Below are 18031 nucleotides of genomic sequence, written 5' to 3'. Positions count from 1 at the left end.
GTCTGAGGCATTCGGTCACTTCGGATCCCTGGAAGGACGAATTAGTTGCTAGTGTCTGGGCCGGTATAGACTCGTTTGGAAGATGCGATCGTGGATGGTTTCTTAGACGGATGTGCCTACAAAAGCTTTTCCTCATGGATGGCAAGGTTAGGGCCTTGTTTTTCGATGACTTGTCTCCGCCTGATACGCTGTAAGTCTCTCCACCTACAAAGTCCGGTACACCGAAAAGGCTACTCACGAAACATGATAGGAACAACACTGCTAGTATAGCCTGGACGGCTGCAGATGGATATCGCCTCATTGACGCGTTCCACCTCGCAAACGGCGACTTGAAGTACACCAGCATGAGCAGAGCGGTTCTCGCGCTCGAAGAGGAAAACGAAGGCGCCTCACCGATACTCCTGGAAAACATATCGACGCCAACTTTGATCTGGACGTCAATGAGAGATGGCCAGCCGAAAGCGTTTAGAGCAGCTCTAGCTCGTACGACGGATCTCGAGTGGCTCCATGGCGTTCCTGAATACCTGCTGACTTATGAAGGCAAACAACCGGGATTGGTCCATTCCCCGGAATCCGCACTTCAGTCGAAAAATGCGCGCCAGCAAGAGTGGAATCGACAGTACCCTGCGACATTTGATATGATGATTCGAGCTAACACGTTGGATTCGAGTGACTTGTTGTTTGGTGGGCTGGCAGACTGGGTTGAAGGGTCATTAGGGTGCCAGGCTGTGGCGGAAAGCATATGGAAAGCTGGTGGGTTCATCAACCCTCGACTATGCCGCAGATTTGTGAGTTGTAGTGCTCAGCTAGACTGTCAATTTTGGCGGGACAGTGTGACTGCATTACACGTAGCCGCTACTTTCTGGGAACATGATACCTTGGAAGCCTTGCTGGCCCTGGGCGCCGATGCAATGGTTATTTCGGCAAATGGCTACAATGCACTCCACTGGCTCTGCCACGCTGAAGGCGGACCTATGAAATGGGAGGAGGCAAAATTGTTTCCACATCGTTACAAGAGAGCCCGGGTCAAAGAATCACTCAGAAGGCTTACAGGCTCAGTGGTGGAAAAGAAGAGGCTCCTTCACACACAGGACACAGCTGGGATTACACCACTCATGCTTTCTGTTCGAGTCTCCCCGACTATAACAAGATGTCTCTTGGAAGAGGGTGCTATGGTGGACCAGCTAGACGGGCAAAACCGTACAGCGCTGATGCACTTCTTCATTGGCGGTTGGGAGTGGATTCAGAGACCACAGGCCATCTTGAAAGCCCTATTGCTCGCCGGGGCTGATGCTCGGCTATCTGATAGCGAGGGAGTTACTGCCGTGGGGTACTGGGCCCAGAAACTCCTGTCACACAATCTTTCTGATCTTTACGCCGGCCTCAACGTCCACAACTTGAGTTTCCATGCCCTCGACACTTGCGGGGTTTTGTCCCAGGCGAATGGCATGGCTGACTGCTTGAAGCGGCTTCAAATCCCACTTGCTGTAGCGGCTAGGCTTGGAAATGCCCAGCTCTGCAGGTATCTCCTGTCTGCTGGTGCTTCTGCGAATGAGCACGGAATAGACGAGAAAAGTACCCTGGCGCATAACAGCGGCAGTGAGTCAACAGAACTGGAGGAGATATCCTGGAATCCTCTCATGATTGCCCTACGCGCAAAGGCCTACGTAACTGCTGCGTTATTGCTGGAAGCCGGCGCGGATGTCAACTTCGAGGTTTCCAAGGAGAAGTTGGAGAGGTGGTCCCGCTACAAGGCAGGGACGACGCCGCTACACCTCCTAGTCGCCGAGGACGGCAGGACAGGGAATATCTCGAAGATGTCCATGGCTACAGGTAGTTCCGCGACTGGCTGTACATTCGAGCCTGCAGGCCGTCCGGACCAGCCTGTCTCAAAGAAATCGGTGTGGGAGCTATTGGAGGAGTTTTCAAAGCGGCCGCCATCAGAGGAGATAGAGTGTGAGGTTTCAGATGTAAGTTGGTTAGTGTTCTTGAGTTTCGACGTTCGCTCACACGAGATAGACCGAGGTGGAAACGATCAGAAATGTCTCGATGAACGATTGGCGTGGAGCGCGCCTTGTGCCTTTCGACAAGCTCGCTGGACAACGAATTGGGTCTGCTGCTGGAGACCACGAACCGCTGCTTGACCTTCTCTATGACAACAATTCGAATTCTTTACAGCGGCGAAATGCTCTGATGGAGCTGATAGTACGCAAAGGTGCCGATGTCAATGCGCGGACACGGGAAGGGGTCACACCCCTGTTCATCTGCGCGCAAAATGGTCGAGTTGACCTTGCAAGGCTGCTCCTCCACAACGGGGCCAATGCAAACACCGCCGCTGTTACCGGTTGTACGCCACTCATGTGGGCAGCGCGTCGTGGTGATGCAGATATGGCCGAGCTCCTTCTAGATTCGGGGGCTGTTATTGATGCCCAGCAATCGGCTCCTGCTCCAGACCGCGGCAGCTGCACTAAGTTCGACGGGCGCGATGGGTTCTCCCTCCACAGCTGTTTGCCGCCAGTTACATCACTGGCTCTAGCGGCAGAACGAGGGCATTATACCGTCGCGAAAATGCTCCTCGACCGAAAAGCCGACCCTAATTTGAGGATTATACACCATGTGCATGGACTACTTCAAGCGAAAGACTGGAAGCAACGGAACAAACACAGAAGAACCCAGCGCAAGCAAGGAGCGGAAGAGTCGGACCTTGAGTCGGACCCTGAGCCTGAGGAATGGAAAGGATACTGGAGTGTCGCGACAGCTCTGACTTGGGCTCGGGACGAAGTGAGGGAATTGCTTCTTCAACATGGAGCAGACCCGGCGGTGGAGGAAGCGATACGGGAGTGTGGTTGTGAGATCCCAAACCGATGGGTTGGTGAAGACTCTGAGAATTAGATATCAGTCGGAGCGATCAAGTTTCCTTCCAGCGTGGTAAGGAGAGGAGCATTTCACGAGCTCATCCGCCTGTATTCTTAAGAGCGTGTGGGAGTTCCCTCGACCGAAAAGAGCCCCAAAGGTCTCTGGTATCCATCCTATTGAAGCTGGTCTAGCCGGCTTTCGCTTCTTGTACATAATTTGACCGGGCGTGAGGTTTGTCGGAAACTGACAGGTCGAATTTGCGTCTACCTCATGGTTCTCGAAATGCCAGCGTCAGAGAGTTTAAAAATGAAAGGGTGAAACATCTCATGCAGAACGAGTGCAGTGGTGGAAGCAAGAAGCTTCTGGAAACCCTCTGTCAGACAGCGTCAAGCCCTCCGTTTTGTGTCGCAAGGTAAGCCAAGTCGGACAAAGTCGGCTGTGTCAGACGACAGTCTCTCGTCCCATGCCGAATCGCAGCCAGACTGGCGGTCGGGCATTGCCGCTTCCCTGTTACGGTTCCCGATTCCCGGTTGCAACTGCCAATTGACCTTCTCTATCGTCCATCACACCACTCCATCTTCTTCCATCCACCTGCATTCAACCCATCCATCCATGTCCCAGCGATAGGACATCGCCTGGCCCGGACTTGCATAGTACATGGGCAAATCCAAGAATATGTTCCTTGCAAAATGCTTCGTTCTATGTCTCCCTACTTGTCACATGCCCTACAGCCTTTTTAGTTCCAAGCCCGGTCCATTCATTGCCCTTCTCCTTTTCTGGTCATGCTTATTACCACTCGCAGTCGTCACCACGGCTCTGGATACTTGCTCCGGTCAGGTCACGTTCCACGCTACGCACTTGTTGCCCAATTCACATGCCTCTTCCCTCCAGTGCCATCCACTGTACTGGGGACATATTGCTCTGTTTCGTGTGTGTATCGCGACGGCTCTGCGGAACAGGGCAGAGTCAAGTTTCGTCATCAGCAGTTCAAATACTCCATCCTTCGTTTTGCCATCTGCCTTTTTCTTTATCAACCAAACATTTGTTGATGAATCCTAGCCCACCATCTCGGAAAATGTATATCCCAACCCAACGATTCCTTCGCGAGAACGAGGAGCAGCCCTATCCTTATTCATCGCTGGCCGATTCTTTCCACCATCAACTTGAACCTGAGCCTTATTATCTAGGTGCACGCTCAACCGTCGGCCCGGATCAGGAACAGACTTCCTTCAATGTTCCCAGCACATTCGTCAGCGTAAGCGTGGGCGTCCTGATTTTCCTCCTATTGGCCATAGCGTAAGTGTCCTGGTCATCTCTCCCTACCTTTGGTCACTAACTCAATCATCCCTCTGGATGAAGCTTTGCCGTTTATAAAAAGTGCAGCGGCAGCGATACTCAGTCCGACACTGAATCTTCCGTCTCGGATTCCGCATGGCGAGTTGAAGACCCGGAATCAGAATCCGATGCGACCGAGGCAAAGCACCGGAAGCGCCTGAGGAAACTAGATCAAGTCGCACCCGTCCAGTCCCTGCACGACTGGCGCGCGGAGAAACTACTTACAAACGTTGAGACCTTTGCGACAGTTTCTACAAAGCTGATCTGATATGTTACTCCCTTCCCTTTCCCTGATCTCCCTCCACGTGCAACCGGCTCCCTCAATACTAACATATACAGCACCGCTATCTGTCTAGATCTGATCGGCGAAGACGAACAGATCCGCGAGCTACAGTGCGGCCACGTCTACCACTCGGCATGCCTGAATCTATGGGTCGAGAGAGGACATCATGACTGTCCGTTGTGCAAATACGACATTCTCGGGCTGCAACAGAAGAACCCGATTACTAGTCCGCCAGAGCCCGAAGCCACGAATAACGATGCTGATCCTGCGACGAGAAGTCCGCCCTCCCAGCAGCAGCATCACCATCACCACTACCACCATGGCCCTCATGTCGTTGTGATATCGAACACCCAGCCACAATCTGACGCCAGTAATGTCCACGGTGCGCGCTCACCTCCGGGGCTCCAGCAGGGGCTGATCGAATAGAGGTTATGTTTGGTTTTCGTCTCGAGACCCTGTTATGATTCCCATCACGTGCTTTGCATGTTCTTGGGCCTCCTCACGGAATACTGACTGAGCAGACACTATGAAATCGACGACGAGTCGGTGGAGGACCCTCATTACAACTGGAGTAGTACGGCTCGGTCGGTGCGTGATCACAAACACCATTTTTCGGGATGCTACATTTCTATTTGTGCAAGGCACTATCTTCGAGTCTCTTGTGCGGGGACGAGAACCCAATCGGGCCTCTTCCGCAGTGGATAATGCATGACCCAATAACCGATTCATCTACGAAGGAGCAGAAGCCTGAGTGACTTCATCAACCATCTTCCTGAACTCTCTCTGGCGCTCACACTGCTCGAGGAAGACTTTATACTTGACCTTGAGCAGAGGCTTGACGGATTTATTGGCTGTTGGACGCACAAGTTTCCCAGGCTTGCTCATGCGGTCCATGATACTCCAGAGATCTTCTGTCTTGCCGTTGACGTCGGCACTGGCGGCTTTGGCGCCGAGCATGGCGGCACCATGGCAGACGGCCGCGTGGACGTAGCGGGGGATGAGGACCGGCATGTCGCAGGCGGTGGCGACCAAGGACATCAGGATGTCGTTCTGGCATTGCGAGCCGGACATGAAGATGGAGCTGATCTTGTGCCCGGATTTGTTCATCGTCAATATGATCTGCAGCGTCTGCAGAGCAATGAACTCCATGGTTCCATAGTAGTACAGCGCCAGCCCATCGAGGGATTTGTCGCTGGACAACCCAACCACCGACCCGGACATGGTCGGGTCCGCGATCGGCGACCGGTTGCCGAACAGGTCGCCGTAGAAGAAGAAATGACGCCCCAGATAACTGATCGACGGCGCAGAGCTGCGTTCCTGCATGTCCTGGAGGTGCTGGTTCAGAAAATCGTAGATGTTGCTCGATGACGATTGCGACATGGACAGCGCTTGGTTGTACGCCGGGTGCGTCTCGAGCACGTGTTTGAGCAACTCGCCCGTTGCGGATTGCCCGCCCTCGGCCATCCAGAAGTTCGGGATGATGCTGTCTCTGTAGGGGCCCCAGACACCCGGCACAAAGACCGGGTCCGCTGACAGCACCAAGTGGCAGGTCGACGTACCGGCGACGGCCGCCAGCCGTGTAAAAGCTTGGGATTGATCGTTGGATGCTTGGCTGGTGTCGAGGTGGTCGCTGGAGAGGTTGACTTTGGCCCCGACAGTGCCGATCCAACCTGCATAGGCGTCGATGACACCACTACCCACTGCGATGCCGGCGGGGAGACCCAGGTCGGCGGCGGCCTTCTCGCAGAGATGGCCTGCCAGCTCACCAGCAGAGAGGTACTCGCCGTTCTGTGAAATGAGGTGGGAAGACGTTAGTTAACACTTTTTGGAGACAACACGTAGCAGGTACTTCGCCCTTTAAATGTCGACAGGGAGAACATAGATAAGAAAAATTGCAAAACAGAAAGAAAAAGGCTCACCACCCCGTTGACTCCGCCCATGCGCTTGAAATTATCCTCGGCGAGATCTTCGAGACCGATTTCATTGAGGAAGTCCTCCTGCCAGCCCTTGACGCTACCATCGACACCGACGGGGACATAGCCCTGCTTGCAAACGACGGAACAGAAACTGCGCTTCTCATTGCCCGTGGCGATATGCTCGAGGGCATCGGTGAGATCGTAGAACTTGCAGCGGTCGAAGAGCTCCTTTGGCATGTTATTCTTCAGCCACAGCACCTTGGGGATTTCCATCTCGATGCTCATGGTGCCGCCAACGTAGCGGAGCAGGTTGTGATTGGTGTTGTTAATTTTCTTGGTCTCCTCGACGGGCCGATGGTCAAGCCACAGCACGACGTTGTGGTCGTTGGTGGACGAGTCAAAGTTAGGGCCCGTCACGGACACAGGCTCGTCCGTGTCGTGCGTGAATACCGCCAGAGAGCAGGTTGCGTCGAACCCGATGCCCCGGATCGAGTGAGGGTCGATGTTGTTCTGTGCTATCGCCCGGTGCACTGATGTGCAGATGCAGCGCCAGATGTCGTTGGTGGATTGTTCCTATATTCAGGGGAGATATCGAGGTTAGCAAGCAGGGACTTGAATGGCTCCAATCATTCACACCGTTGATTCCTCATATACCATGATAGTGACAATAGCATATCACTTTTCCAAGCTGCAATGAGGGTTGGTGGTTGGACCACAAAAACTCACATAATAGCCCGTCTGGGGCTGCCAGAGACCGATGTTCTCTGAGGAGAGGCCAACGATGTCGCCAACCTCGTTAATAATGCAGGCACGGGCGCTACCAGTGCCAACGTCGATTCCGATATAGTGATTTTGCTGCACATGGACTTCATTGCGTACGTCGACCGAGTTTTGTCGTATGGGCGTCCGCACCCCGCTGAAGGGGATCTGTGCCATGTTCACTGATTAACCAGGCAACGACAATGCCAGAATGGTAGGCGGAACTGCGAGGATCAGAAATCGGCCGAAGGGTACTAGACTAAAAAGTCTAGAAGCACTAAAAACAACGGCGAAATGTGTTAATCGAGGGGAGAGAATGCAGAACTTGGGATCATCAATTGCAGAGTACATTTCAATATGTCATTTCCCTGCTCTGTTGTGAGCGACCCTCCCACGGCAACTGGCGATGTCATAGGCGAGGATCCTCAAAAGTGTTGAAGACAGGGTCCACAAACTAAGGTCTAGGGCTGTGTAAGTCCATCGGGCTGGGAGGGGCAAAGAGCATTCTGGAGAACGCGTTATGGAACGTTCGATGGAATGGAGCAAATGGGGGCAAAATAAAAATGTGGGCGGCCAAGGATGAGACGTGGATAATGGACCATGGATGGTGGATGATGGAAGATGGGAAGCAGCGACCATGGAGGAGCCGAGGGGCAGTTGCTAGATTGGACTGTGGGAGGGGCGAGGGAGGGGTAATTAACATGAGCCAGGCACTAGGCACTAGGCATCCACAGGGTGAGACTGCCTAAAGCTAGTTAGTAGTACCCATGTGCGATGCCCTCCTCGCTACGCTACGGGAAGCTGTGCAATACGGGTAGTATTGCCGCCTAGACGCTAAGCATGCAATCATAGAGCGTTTTCATCACCCAGGAGAACAACTCGCTTCACGCCAGTCTACAGTAGGAGTGGCAGAGAAGGATTGCTTTCTTTCACTGTAGCTCAGCTTGACTTCGGTCCTCCTGGTATGTAGTCGCAGCACCACAGGTCATTCGGGTGGACATACCGCTCCTCCTGTCTGCTGTCTTCGTGCCCTCCTTCAGCCTCGCAGGCTTTGGCCAATAATATATACATACACAATGTCGCACCCAGGACTGCCTGGTGCTTGTATTCCCGCCGAAGAAACATAAAAAGAGCGGGGGCGCCAGTGGTGGCCCTTTCACAAAACAGACGATATAGCCTCCCTTCCAAATACCAACGCCACGCATGCAACTCGTTATCAGCCCGTGCCTAGGCCTGTCCAGTTCTGTCCTGGACTTTTGATCCCATGGAATCCATCCTGCCGGTATCGCCTCGTCATCACTGCGTTGGTAGACCCTCGCGAAAGGTATCAAATCTATGTCTCTCCCACAGACGATGCGAAAACAAACTCTGGTCTGACTGCTTATCATACAACCCACTCGTCTCATTTGCCACTGACTTGGGTCACAGGTACTTGCATATTCGAAGCTGCTGGGCCCACGCCTGTGCGGCTGTTTGCTGAGATGGATGGCCCCTCTTTGTTGGCATCTGCTATAGATGACGCCAAGGATGATGCCCCAGGAGGGCTATACTCCGGCTCATCGCTCTCGTCTTTCATCGACATGTCGTCCACGGCACTGCCTGACAATCCGCCTTGCGCTGCTGCCTGTTGGACAAGTTCTTCACTTGGCCTCAGATTTGGGGGCGATGATTCTGGGCCACCTGGTGACAATCGATATTGCTCGCCATCCTTGGCCATCTCCGTATCTACACCATTGAGTACCCCATGACTCTGAGTTCTCTCGCTGGTTGGAGTCGAGGCCAGATTGCGCCGGCTCATGTAGTCGCCCAGGCTCAGCTTCTTGCGAGCAGGACTCGGTGTCATGATTGAATTGATAGCTGGAGCCAGAGTGTTAACTGTGGGAGGCAATAACAGAGGGGGCGGTGCTGTGGTGGTGGCCACAAAGCCTGGTGCGGGAGTATTTAGCATAACACTGGGACTTGTTCCATTCGAGCTGAATGCCGGCACCGGTGGCAGGGTGGACGCCTGAGGTCCGGGCGACGTCTTATACGGTATATGAGTATGTGCGGCTTGTGAAGGAAGAGGATACGTCGATGTCCCCACATTGACGGGACTCTGTGGACTTTTGATTACTGCATTCAGAGCTGGTGCGATTACCGGTGCTGTAGATGGAGAAGTCTCACTTGGTGCGTCTCCCATTTCCACATCAACTGCATCCGGGTGAGAGTGGCCCAATATTTTTGACGATGGTGAGGTCTGCTCTTGGAGATGCTGGCCATGCTTCACACGATCTTCCAGGAGCCTTCTCAACAAGCGCTGAGTAGGCGTGCAGAATTTCCTCCTCTTCAAGGGCGGCATCGGCAGCTCGGATTCTTCTGGTTCCGTTTGAATGGCGATACTGACATACACAGGCTTGGGGATTGAGATTGTGGTCTTCGTCTCCGCTCGACTCGGTATATCCCCAGATACCGGGTAGCCTTTGTGTGGTGGCGGAGAAGCGGACGCAGTGCCATTCAGCCTTGATGCACTGGGAGTGGGAGGATGTGAACCGGTCGGATGTCCTATATGCTTTGACGAGTTGACGTTAGGAGTATTCAAGGTCGATCCGCCGCTGGTGCGCTTTTTCTTTCGTTGCTGAGGCTGTCCATTGTGATCCTTCTTCTCTTGCTCTTTCTGAGCAAATGCCTTCTCCGCCATTTGGATCTTGCGCATTTCACGAGCGGTCAGGCCACTACCGAGGATGGGATCGGCATCGAGCGAGGCAACGTTCACAGGAGTGATATCTCGGCTATGGCCACCACTGCGAGAGGAACCGGATATTGAACGGCGGTCGAAATGATCGTCATCGTCTTGGACTTTGGGTTCGCTTCCTGCACGACTGTTGGTGGCATGTCCTGTACTGAAGGGCGAGATGGTAGTTTTATTCTTACTCTTCTTTTTCTTGCCTGGCTTCTCTTTGGCAGGTGCATCCAACGCTCTCGCCGGAAACCTGTGATCAAGGTGAGCCAATCGGCATGGATCGCTGCCTTCGCAGGCACAATCGCCAAAGTTGGCTAGGACCCGGCTGACCCAATCCAATCGCCGGCTTTGCGCTTGTTCAGAGTCATTGTGTGGGCCATCGAGATTCATCTCTTCCCCCAAGAACCAAATGGTGGTCAATTCGGATCCTGCGGGAATGTCTTTGCTGGCAACAAAACAGTGGTGGGGTTCGTCATCATCTGAGATAAAAGTCTTGAGGGTCACGTTGGGTCTGCATGAACGACGGAGATATCGAAATTCAGTTCCGGATTGTCTGCTGTCGATGTAGACATGCATGTGGGGATGGAAGAAAACAAAAGGATCGGGGTGTCGAAGTTCATTCCACCTGTTCGAAGTCGATCTCTGTGAGCAGTACTCTTCCAACATACCAATCTGACCCCGAACTTCTCCAACAATTTCATCTTTCTTAACAGGAGTCTGTATGCGAAGGTATCGCCATCTCGGGTGCCGTCCATCAACCTCGACGTCGGACTTTTGCACGGTCTCAATGGAGACCTTGGGGAAAGTCCCTGGATCGAGAGGTCGATTGAGGCGCACAAAAGGTGAACTTTGGGTTGGTTGTTGGCCGGGTCCATTTACAATGAGAGAGGGGTCAGATCGCCAGGCAGAAAGCTGATTAGCGGCCTTGATTGTCTGCTCGTTGTCTCGAGCGTCGGTATTACCCTCATCTCGATCGTAAAGTTCAAGGAACTCGGTGGTGTAGGTAGGAATGGCAGGGAAACGAAACAAGTCCTGGGGGGATTTGGAAGGACTCGGGTATGACTGGACCGTGGATGCGGCCCTTTTTCTCGAGTCCCCGTTCATGGAAACGATGGAGCCAGAGGTGCGGTGATTTGTCTTGGGCTTCTTCGCTGGAGGTAGATCTCTCGCACTGGTCACAGATTCGTGGCGATCGTGGGAATGCCAGCCATTAACCTGTTCTGCAGTTGCACTGCTCTCCTTGTGTTTCTTTTTCTGGTTTTTGGAATTAGGGCGCTTGGCCTTCCGGTCACTGCCGTCGTCAAGACCTTCTCGATGGCGTCTCTGCCGTTCTGTTGCTTTCTTGGCGTCGAGATCGCGAGGGAGGCAGTCTGCGCAGAAATGCTCATCTGGGACCTTTCGGTCGTTATAGAAGCACAAGATGTGCTGCCAGGTGTCGCACTTGGGACAGTAGACTGTGCTACCATCATCATCGGTATAGCTACAGATGCATTTGATGGTATATTCCTCCTCATCTCGTGCGTTTGTGTCTGACAGAGAGCCATCAGGCAGGGGAGAGGCCAGAGAAGGGGCGGCGGTGACCGGATAGTGGTTCGGTATCGAATGCGTGGTAAGGAGGGAGGACTCTGTCATAGTCTGACAGAGCACCTCCTCATTGATCGAAAGATGAGGGTAGATAGGTCGGATGCAGTCATGAAAATGCGTGTCGCATTCCGCACATCGCTAAAGAACAAACAGTCCCTAGAGGAGCAGTGCGGCGTAGGGTGATGATTGGAATATCGCGCACGTTAGAGAATCGTGTCAAGTAGCCTACACGGCCCTTTGTAACGGTTTTGACGCCTTTGCGGCTCGAAGAGGCTTGTTGAGGGAGGTGGAACTTTGGGTCGACCAGGTGGTTAAGTAGGCGCAGAGGTGGGAAAGGGGTCGCAAAGGTCAGATAAGGTCAGAACCAGGTCACAGAGCCACTTGAACAAAGGTTTTGGATGATTTTGATTCCCTTTTGAGCTGGATGAAGTGGCATTTGCCGAGTTGAAGATGTTGATTCAGACCGGTTGAAGGGCTGAAGCGAGGACTGCGAGGATGATTCGAGGCCCTTGGGGTCTACCGAGCCAGGAGAACAGAGAAGTGATACGACGAGATTAAGTGACGAAATAAGAAGGTAGGTGGTTGAAGGCGATGGGCAAAGTCGTCGATTGAGAAAAAGAAGGGAGAGAGGGATGGGATGGGATGGGATGGCAAGGAAGAATGGGAAGAGGGACAAGAGAAGGGAGGAGCGCGAGAGGCAAGAAACTAGTGAGTGAGTTTGGGTGACAAGCCTAATAGGAAGACGAGCGACGCCTGCACCTGCACCTGCACCTGCGCCTGCACCAAGCGCAGAAAGTCCCATCCCAGAAAATCGAGTACGGAATACGGAGGACTCGTAAGGCCAATGGCCACCAGACGCCAAAGACACGTCTGAGCGACACAGACAGTTGCAAGTGCAAGTGCAAGTGCAGGGCCAGGGCGGGTGTGTGGATGGGCAGGATCAGCATGAACGTGAGCAAGGAGTAAAGAGCAAAGCGCAAAGAGCATGGGGCACGGGCATGGCCAACAAAGTCATCCATAGGCATGGGGTCGAAGACTGGAAGGGTGGGCGTGAAAAATGGGCGTGCGCTCTGGCAGCGCTGTTCAAAGGTACGAATTGTCCGGGCCTTCCACCAAGGAAGCCTAGCCTGAAGCAGTGTGAGCGCGAGTGTGGGCGTGGTGAATGAGAGTGTGAGGTGTGAGCTGCCGGGGGGGGCTAAACTTGGAACAGCAAGGGCTGGTTTTCAAAGAGGAGCGAAGGGGAGCCACTTCTGGGACAGGCAGCCAGTGGATAGGCGGCAGAGCGGCACTAGAACACCCGGACGCCATCCCACTGGCTTCAGTCCCTCGTCGGTCTCTGGTAGACCTGGTACTCGCACTCGTAGTTCCTCAGGCAGAGAGATGAGCATCTGGGTTTGCTGGCTGGCTCAACTGTTCTCGGTTTTCCTGGTCCCCGTTCATACTCCCGACCGCCCCCCTCTCGCCTGCCATAGGTCTGTGAGCGAAGAAGGTTCGAATTTTCTGGCAGGCCTGGCCGCGATGCGTGGGTCTTCAACTCAACCCAGCCCAGCTCTCCAACCGACCAACTGGGCCGGGCATTTTTTAGGGCATTACTCGTAGTCGCTAACTCTCAAACGGGCTCCTTTTGCTTTGCTTCCCTGTGCCCAATCACTCGTGCCCACAGCACAACTCCACTCCAGCTGCGCCCTCTGCACCAACCGCACCCAACTGTCTGTCTCACTTCCCATTTCTTTGCCCTCCTCTCCTCATCTTTTCTCACTCGTCTTCTCACTCTTTCCATCCCAAACCACCCAGGAAAATGGGGAAAGGAAGAGCCGTCCAGGTTCATCCATCACACCTCATGCACTCACCTCATGCACTGCACCTACACGAATTGCAGCATGACTTTTCAATATTGGCTGGCTCTCCTCCCAGGCTGGCGCACTCTGAAGGCGGACGGACAAGAAATTAAGGTGTCTTGCTGTGTGGGCGGGGTTCGAGTCCGACTATTCTATTCCAAGGCCCAAGATAATGCCACATTTACCACTCGCCTTCTTCGCACTCTTGTCACGGTCTGCTCTCTGCGCTCTGCGCTCTGCTCTCTTACCTGTACCTGCCCCATTCCCTCCTATTTGGCTTGTTTCGCGGCTCCAACCATTTTCTTTCGTCACCTGCATTTTACTATCCCTCGTACATCCATCTTATTCGACAACACAATCATTTCCCACAGGGATGTCGCCTGCATTAATTGACAAGCAGCCCTTCCGTCTTGGGCCGGCACCCACTCGACTTCCTCGACGCTATCTCTCCCCTCAACGCTGAAGCTTTTATCCCTTCGTCGCCGTCCTCTCTGTTTGAGCTCGCGTCTTTCATCACCTGTTGGACTACTCTTCCTTCAGAATACCATCCTGTTCCTGTCGAAGGAGCGTGCTCCAGTCGCGATCGTGGACAGTGCATTTGACCTCATACTGGACAGTAACGTTCCGAATTACTTTTGCACTAAGTCATCTCGTTTCTTCCAATTCGTCTCCCGAAAAATCCTCCCCATGCCCACCCACACTCGTGGCATGATGCAGAAATGTTTATCACTAATCCAAGAAGAGATATGTAAGAGAATGTATGCCACCAACATCTTGCCACAATACAAAGTTTCTATTGAGGTCGATGCGTCGAAAGGATCAAAGTCGCCGGCTGACTCCCATAAACCAAGATAATGAAGCGTTACCCGCCATCTGAAATCCATCTATTCCATTGGAGCAAGAGTAGTGAATGTTGCTGTCTTTGAGTAATTTTCATTCTGGGTCCTGGGTCACCCTGTACCTTCATTAATGCCGTCAACAGTATGTCGCCTGCTTCGTCGTTTCCCTCTCGATCTTAGACTTCATAAGGAAAGAAACCATCGCTGGTGCATGGACGCGGGCTATCCCTGTACCCTGAAATAATGGAATCCAAAATTTACAACCAACGTGACACATCTAGAGTTGATGATCTTTCACCCAAGCTGCGACAAATGTGCCTGGCAAATTCTCGACGCGCTAATCAAACAGCTGTCCATCTCGGCTGGAACACCCGTTGCCTCACCGCTTTTTCTTGCCTCTTGCATGTCTCAGATTTATCACGTTACTACAATTAGGTAATCCAACTCACGTGAATTCAGCCTCATTATCGTTGGCGCCAAGGCTAGTGGTCGGCCTGAGCAGGCAAACGGTCTTTTGCTGGTCGACGTAAACATCCACGCTTGTCTCCCTCACTGCCTCCCTAGGTATTATTCACCATGCTAATTACTGAGGAACATCACAGTCACGATAGACGTAGCGGCCAGCACCTCAGGTAGGTGCTATTGAACACAAGGCTGCTCGGTACTTAACAGCCGTCGCCTTGACCCGTCATCACACAAAAATCCACGTAAGACATAGTCTTTGTCGCAATCACTCTCCCTTCACAGCTTTCACTCTCCCTTTTGGATCCCCCCCCCACCCCTCCCCCAACCCCAACCACACGCACTCACCTCACTCACCTCACTTCTCCAAATAAACCACATCCGCTTCATCCTGCTTGAGATCAGCCTCAACATCCACCTGGCCACTTCTGATCTTCTCTTCTTCGGCACGCCTGGTGAACTCGCGATCCAGCTGCTCCCACTGCTCGGGCCGATTCAGCTGTGTTGCGACCTTATCCCTGTGTACGAAGATATTGCGATGCTCTGCGAAGTACCGATCGATGTCCTCGAGTGTGCGGTTGGCCGTCTCCGGATAGAAGAAGTATGTGGTTGGGATGAACGATGCGCAGATCACCGCCCAGATAATCCAGAATCGATAACCCAGGTTGGCGATCCCTGGAGGTGTTACCTGTGCCACCATGTAGTTCATGATCCAGTTGGTTGCCATTGCTACTGATGCGCCTTTGGCCCGGAACGAAAGGTGGTTGATTTCAGTCGGGTACAGCCACTATGAGAGAGGTAAGCATTATTGTTTCGCGTCCGATCAGGGATGCGGTGGGAAGGAGACAGTGCTGGCTTACCGGGACGCCCAGGACGCCGAGTGCGAAGGAGGCGAAGAACACCTAAATGGCACGTCGATTAGTACATCTACTCAAGGCACCAGGACACAGCTCCTTTTTTGCCGATCTGAGCCCTCTCATATGCCAGGGAACCCCAGCGTGGCCGGACTTACAAAGAAGAACGAAACTGCCAAAGCTCCAAGCGTGAACTTGTCGCCCTTATTATGCTCGGATAGCCCCGTTGCAATGCTGATGATGACCCAGCACGTTGAGCAAGCAAATGCAGATGTCATCATGACGCTTCGCCGGCCATAACGCTCGATCACGAAATATGCCAGAAAGCTGAAGATCAAATAGTCGACCGAACCAGCCGCTGCAAGTATTCGAGCTCTATATGGACGGCGCTATCAGTCCCCAAGATCTTTCTTTGGCTCATATGGCTCCTGTTCGATCACTCACCTCAGTGTGTCGTATCCCAATGAGTTAATGAACACGTAAGTCATATAATACGAAGTAACCTACGGTAAGACGCAATCTTAGCTCGGCTGTTTCAGAACAAAAAAGAGGACTACCTTGCATTACATTTATGCCTGTCATCCCGTTAGTCAGCTAAGCTTGATCCTGGCACTAGCAAACTCCATGTGGTAGCACATACCTGATATCTGATTCATTGCTTGCATCCACGCTCCCAGGATCACACGGCGAAGAACACCGCTTGGGCCACGTCCCGTGAAAAGCTGGACCCAAGTATATGTGTCTGCGTGCTCGCGGTCCAAGACGTCTTTAATGTTGTTGAATTGAGCGCGAACGGACGCTGACTCTGGGGTCGCTCCATTGCCCTCAAGAGCAGCGAGGACGTCCAGCGCGTCATCGTATTTGCCCTTGCGGATCAGCAGGCGAGGAGAGTCGGGTAAGAATGGGCACATGCACCAGATCAAGGCTGTGAAAACTGTGTGCCGTCAAGACGCTCCTGGGTCAGCTCAAACCACCACAGATCGACGACTCGCATGGCGAGAAGGGAGTGGAACACGGGGCGCTTACAGCCTTGGAAAGCCAAGGGAAACCTCCATGAGACACTACCGGGAGCGAAGGAGAAACCCAGCGTCAAGAAATTCGATAGACAGAACCCCGTGATACAATTCGCCATCTGGATGATGATCAACTTGCCACGACTCCTCATCTTGCTCGTCTCCGACTGCCAGACACCCGCGGTCGCGGTGTTCATTCCCGTGCCCAGGCCTGCAATCACTCTTCCGGCATACATCTGGTTCTTCGACCAGCAGGCCGTCTGCACGACAGCGCCTAGGGCGATGACGCTGCTTCCGAGTAACAGTGTGCGAGGCCGTCCGAGTCGATCGCCCGTGTATAGCGTCGACAAGGCGCCGCCGAAACACCCCAGGTTGTATACCGACGTGAGCGTTCCCTGGTCCTTGGCTGATGGGTTGCCCATCTGGTCGAGAAAGTTTTGAGATACGAGCACATTGCCGAAGACGCCCTGTGGAAAAGCAAGGGGGCCTCGTTAGCAATGCAGATGATAACAAGCTTCGATGTCAGGGATGCAAACCTGGTCGTAGCCATAGAATATAAGCACAGTCGACGCGGCCAGTGAGATCCAGACCGTCAAGCCGTTGCCTGATCCTCCTAGGTATTTTTTCCCCATTGTTCAAAGCCCGTACACATAGGACAGTACGTTGAAACTACACAAAGTAATACGATTCTATGTCGGTATGTATCTGTCAAAAAGAAGAGAACAAAGCTACCGCCAGCGGGCTGTCACACTTTCCACGGGCGAGGAAGAGCTCATGCACAAGCTAGGAAGGAGTAGATTTATCGGACGTCATTCGGTGCTCACCTCACGACGTTATATACTTCCCAGGGGATCGGCCAGGATACTAACCATCTACGCAGGTAGGTAGTGAGCGGACAATGATGTCGCCGGCTGATTATCTGAACATCCCCTGCAGAGCACACTCAATCGGAACAGTAATCGGCGATTGAAATTTGGAAGACAACAGGGAAGATGATCGACGATAGCCTATGACCTCCGCGAGGAGAAAGCGTAAACGTACAGATGCTTTTCTAGGTTCTCTTTTCTCCAATTCTCCGGATTGCCGCTTTGGGCAGTATAGAAGGCAAAGTATTGAACCAGGGAATTCGTTATTGGGTCGCTTGATATATGGGGGGTGTTCAATGCCTCACCCGCATGGAGTATTCGGGATCTGGGCACTCTGACCGCTGCGGGTAGCTACTTACTGATACTGGAGGTTTCCTCAGTGGGTCTTTTGTCTCAATGTCCTTTCGTCCAGACGGACCTCGTCTGCCTTGGCTTTGCCCTTCATGGACATAAGCCTTGCGAGGTTATCAAGCCATATGATAGTCAGGGACGGCAGATATGGTTTCCTGGTGATTCAGTTATTCGACCACCGGCATACAGTCGCCTTTGGGGCTTGGGAGAACGACTGGATGGCGAGCATCTTTCCTGCGCGATGGATAGCGATTACTGCTGGGACAGGAGGACAAGGTAACTCGTCAGCGGTACGAACGGGTGAAGTGCGCGAGCAAAATCACCGTACGGCCTTCATACACCTACTCTCGAGAACG

At 53.1% G+C, this 18031-nt stretch overlaps 4 protein-coding genes across 4 annotated transcripts; 1 reads left to right on the top strand and 3 right to left on the bottom strand.

Annotated features, from left to right (window-relative positions):
- Positions 1–3931: 3931 nt before the first annotated feature.
- Positions 3932–4900, top strand: A1O9_04077 (uncharacterized protein; the record flags this gene model as incomplete). Its single annotated transcript, XM_013406369.1, has 3 exons — positions 3932–4152; positions 4216–4380; positions 4531–4900. 3 exons carry the CDS (start codon positions 3932–3934, stop codon positions 4898–4900), a joined length of 756 nt encoding a protein of 251 aa, XP_013261823.1.
- Positions 4901–5203: 303 nt separating this feature from the next.
- A1O9_04076 (uncharacterized protein) lies at positions 5204–7326 on the bottom strand (the record flags this gene model as incomplete). Its single annotated transcript, XM_013406368.1, has 3 exons — positions 5204–6262; positions 6394–6963; positions 7117–7326. 3 exons carry the CDS (start codon positions 7324–7326, stop codon positions 5204–5206), a joined length of 1839 nt encoding a protein of 612 aa, XP_013261822.1.
- Positions 7327–8551: 1225 nt separating this feature from the next.
- A1O9_04075 (uncharacterized protein) lies at positions 8552–11500 on the bottom strand (the record flags this gene model as incomplete). The annotated part of the gene is made up of 1 exon (XM_013406367.1): positions 8552–11500. One exon carries the CDS (start codon positions 11498–11500, stop codon positions 8552–8554), a length of 2949 nt encoding a protein of 982 aa, XP_013261821.1.
- A 3449-nt stretch (positions 11501–14949) lies between these two features.
- A1O9_04074 (uncharacterized protein) lies at positions 14950–17090 on the bottom strand (the record flags this gene model as incomplete). Its single annotated transcript, XM_013406366.1, has 8 exons — positions 14950–15378; positions 15452–15493; positions 15604–15820; positions 15890–15948; positions 16013–16020; positions 16086–16379; positions 16472–16925; positions 16995–17090. 8 exons carry the CDS (start codon positions 17088–17090, stop codon positions 14950–14952), a joined length of 1599 nt encoding a protein of 532 aa, XP_013261820.1.
- Between the last annotated feature and the right edge of the window lie 941 nt (positions 17091–18031).

Source organism: Exophiala aquamarina, assembly GCF_000709125.1.
Source record: "Exophiala aquamarina CBS 119918 chromosome Unknown aczIA-supercont1.3, whole genome shotgun sequence".
Taxonomy (NCBI): domain Eukaryota; kingdom Fungi; phylum Ascomycota; class Eurotiomycetes; order Chaetothyriales; family Herpotrichiellaceae; genus Exophiala; species Exophiala aquamarina.
The sequence above is the reverse complement of the archived record's forward strand: the minus strand, read 5'-3'. Positions and strand labels throughout refer to the sequence as shown.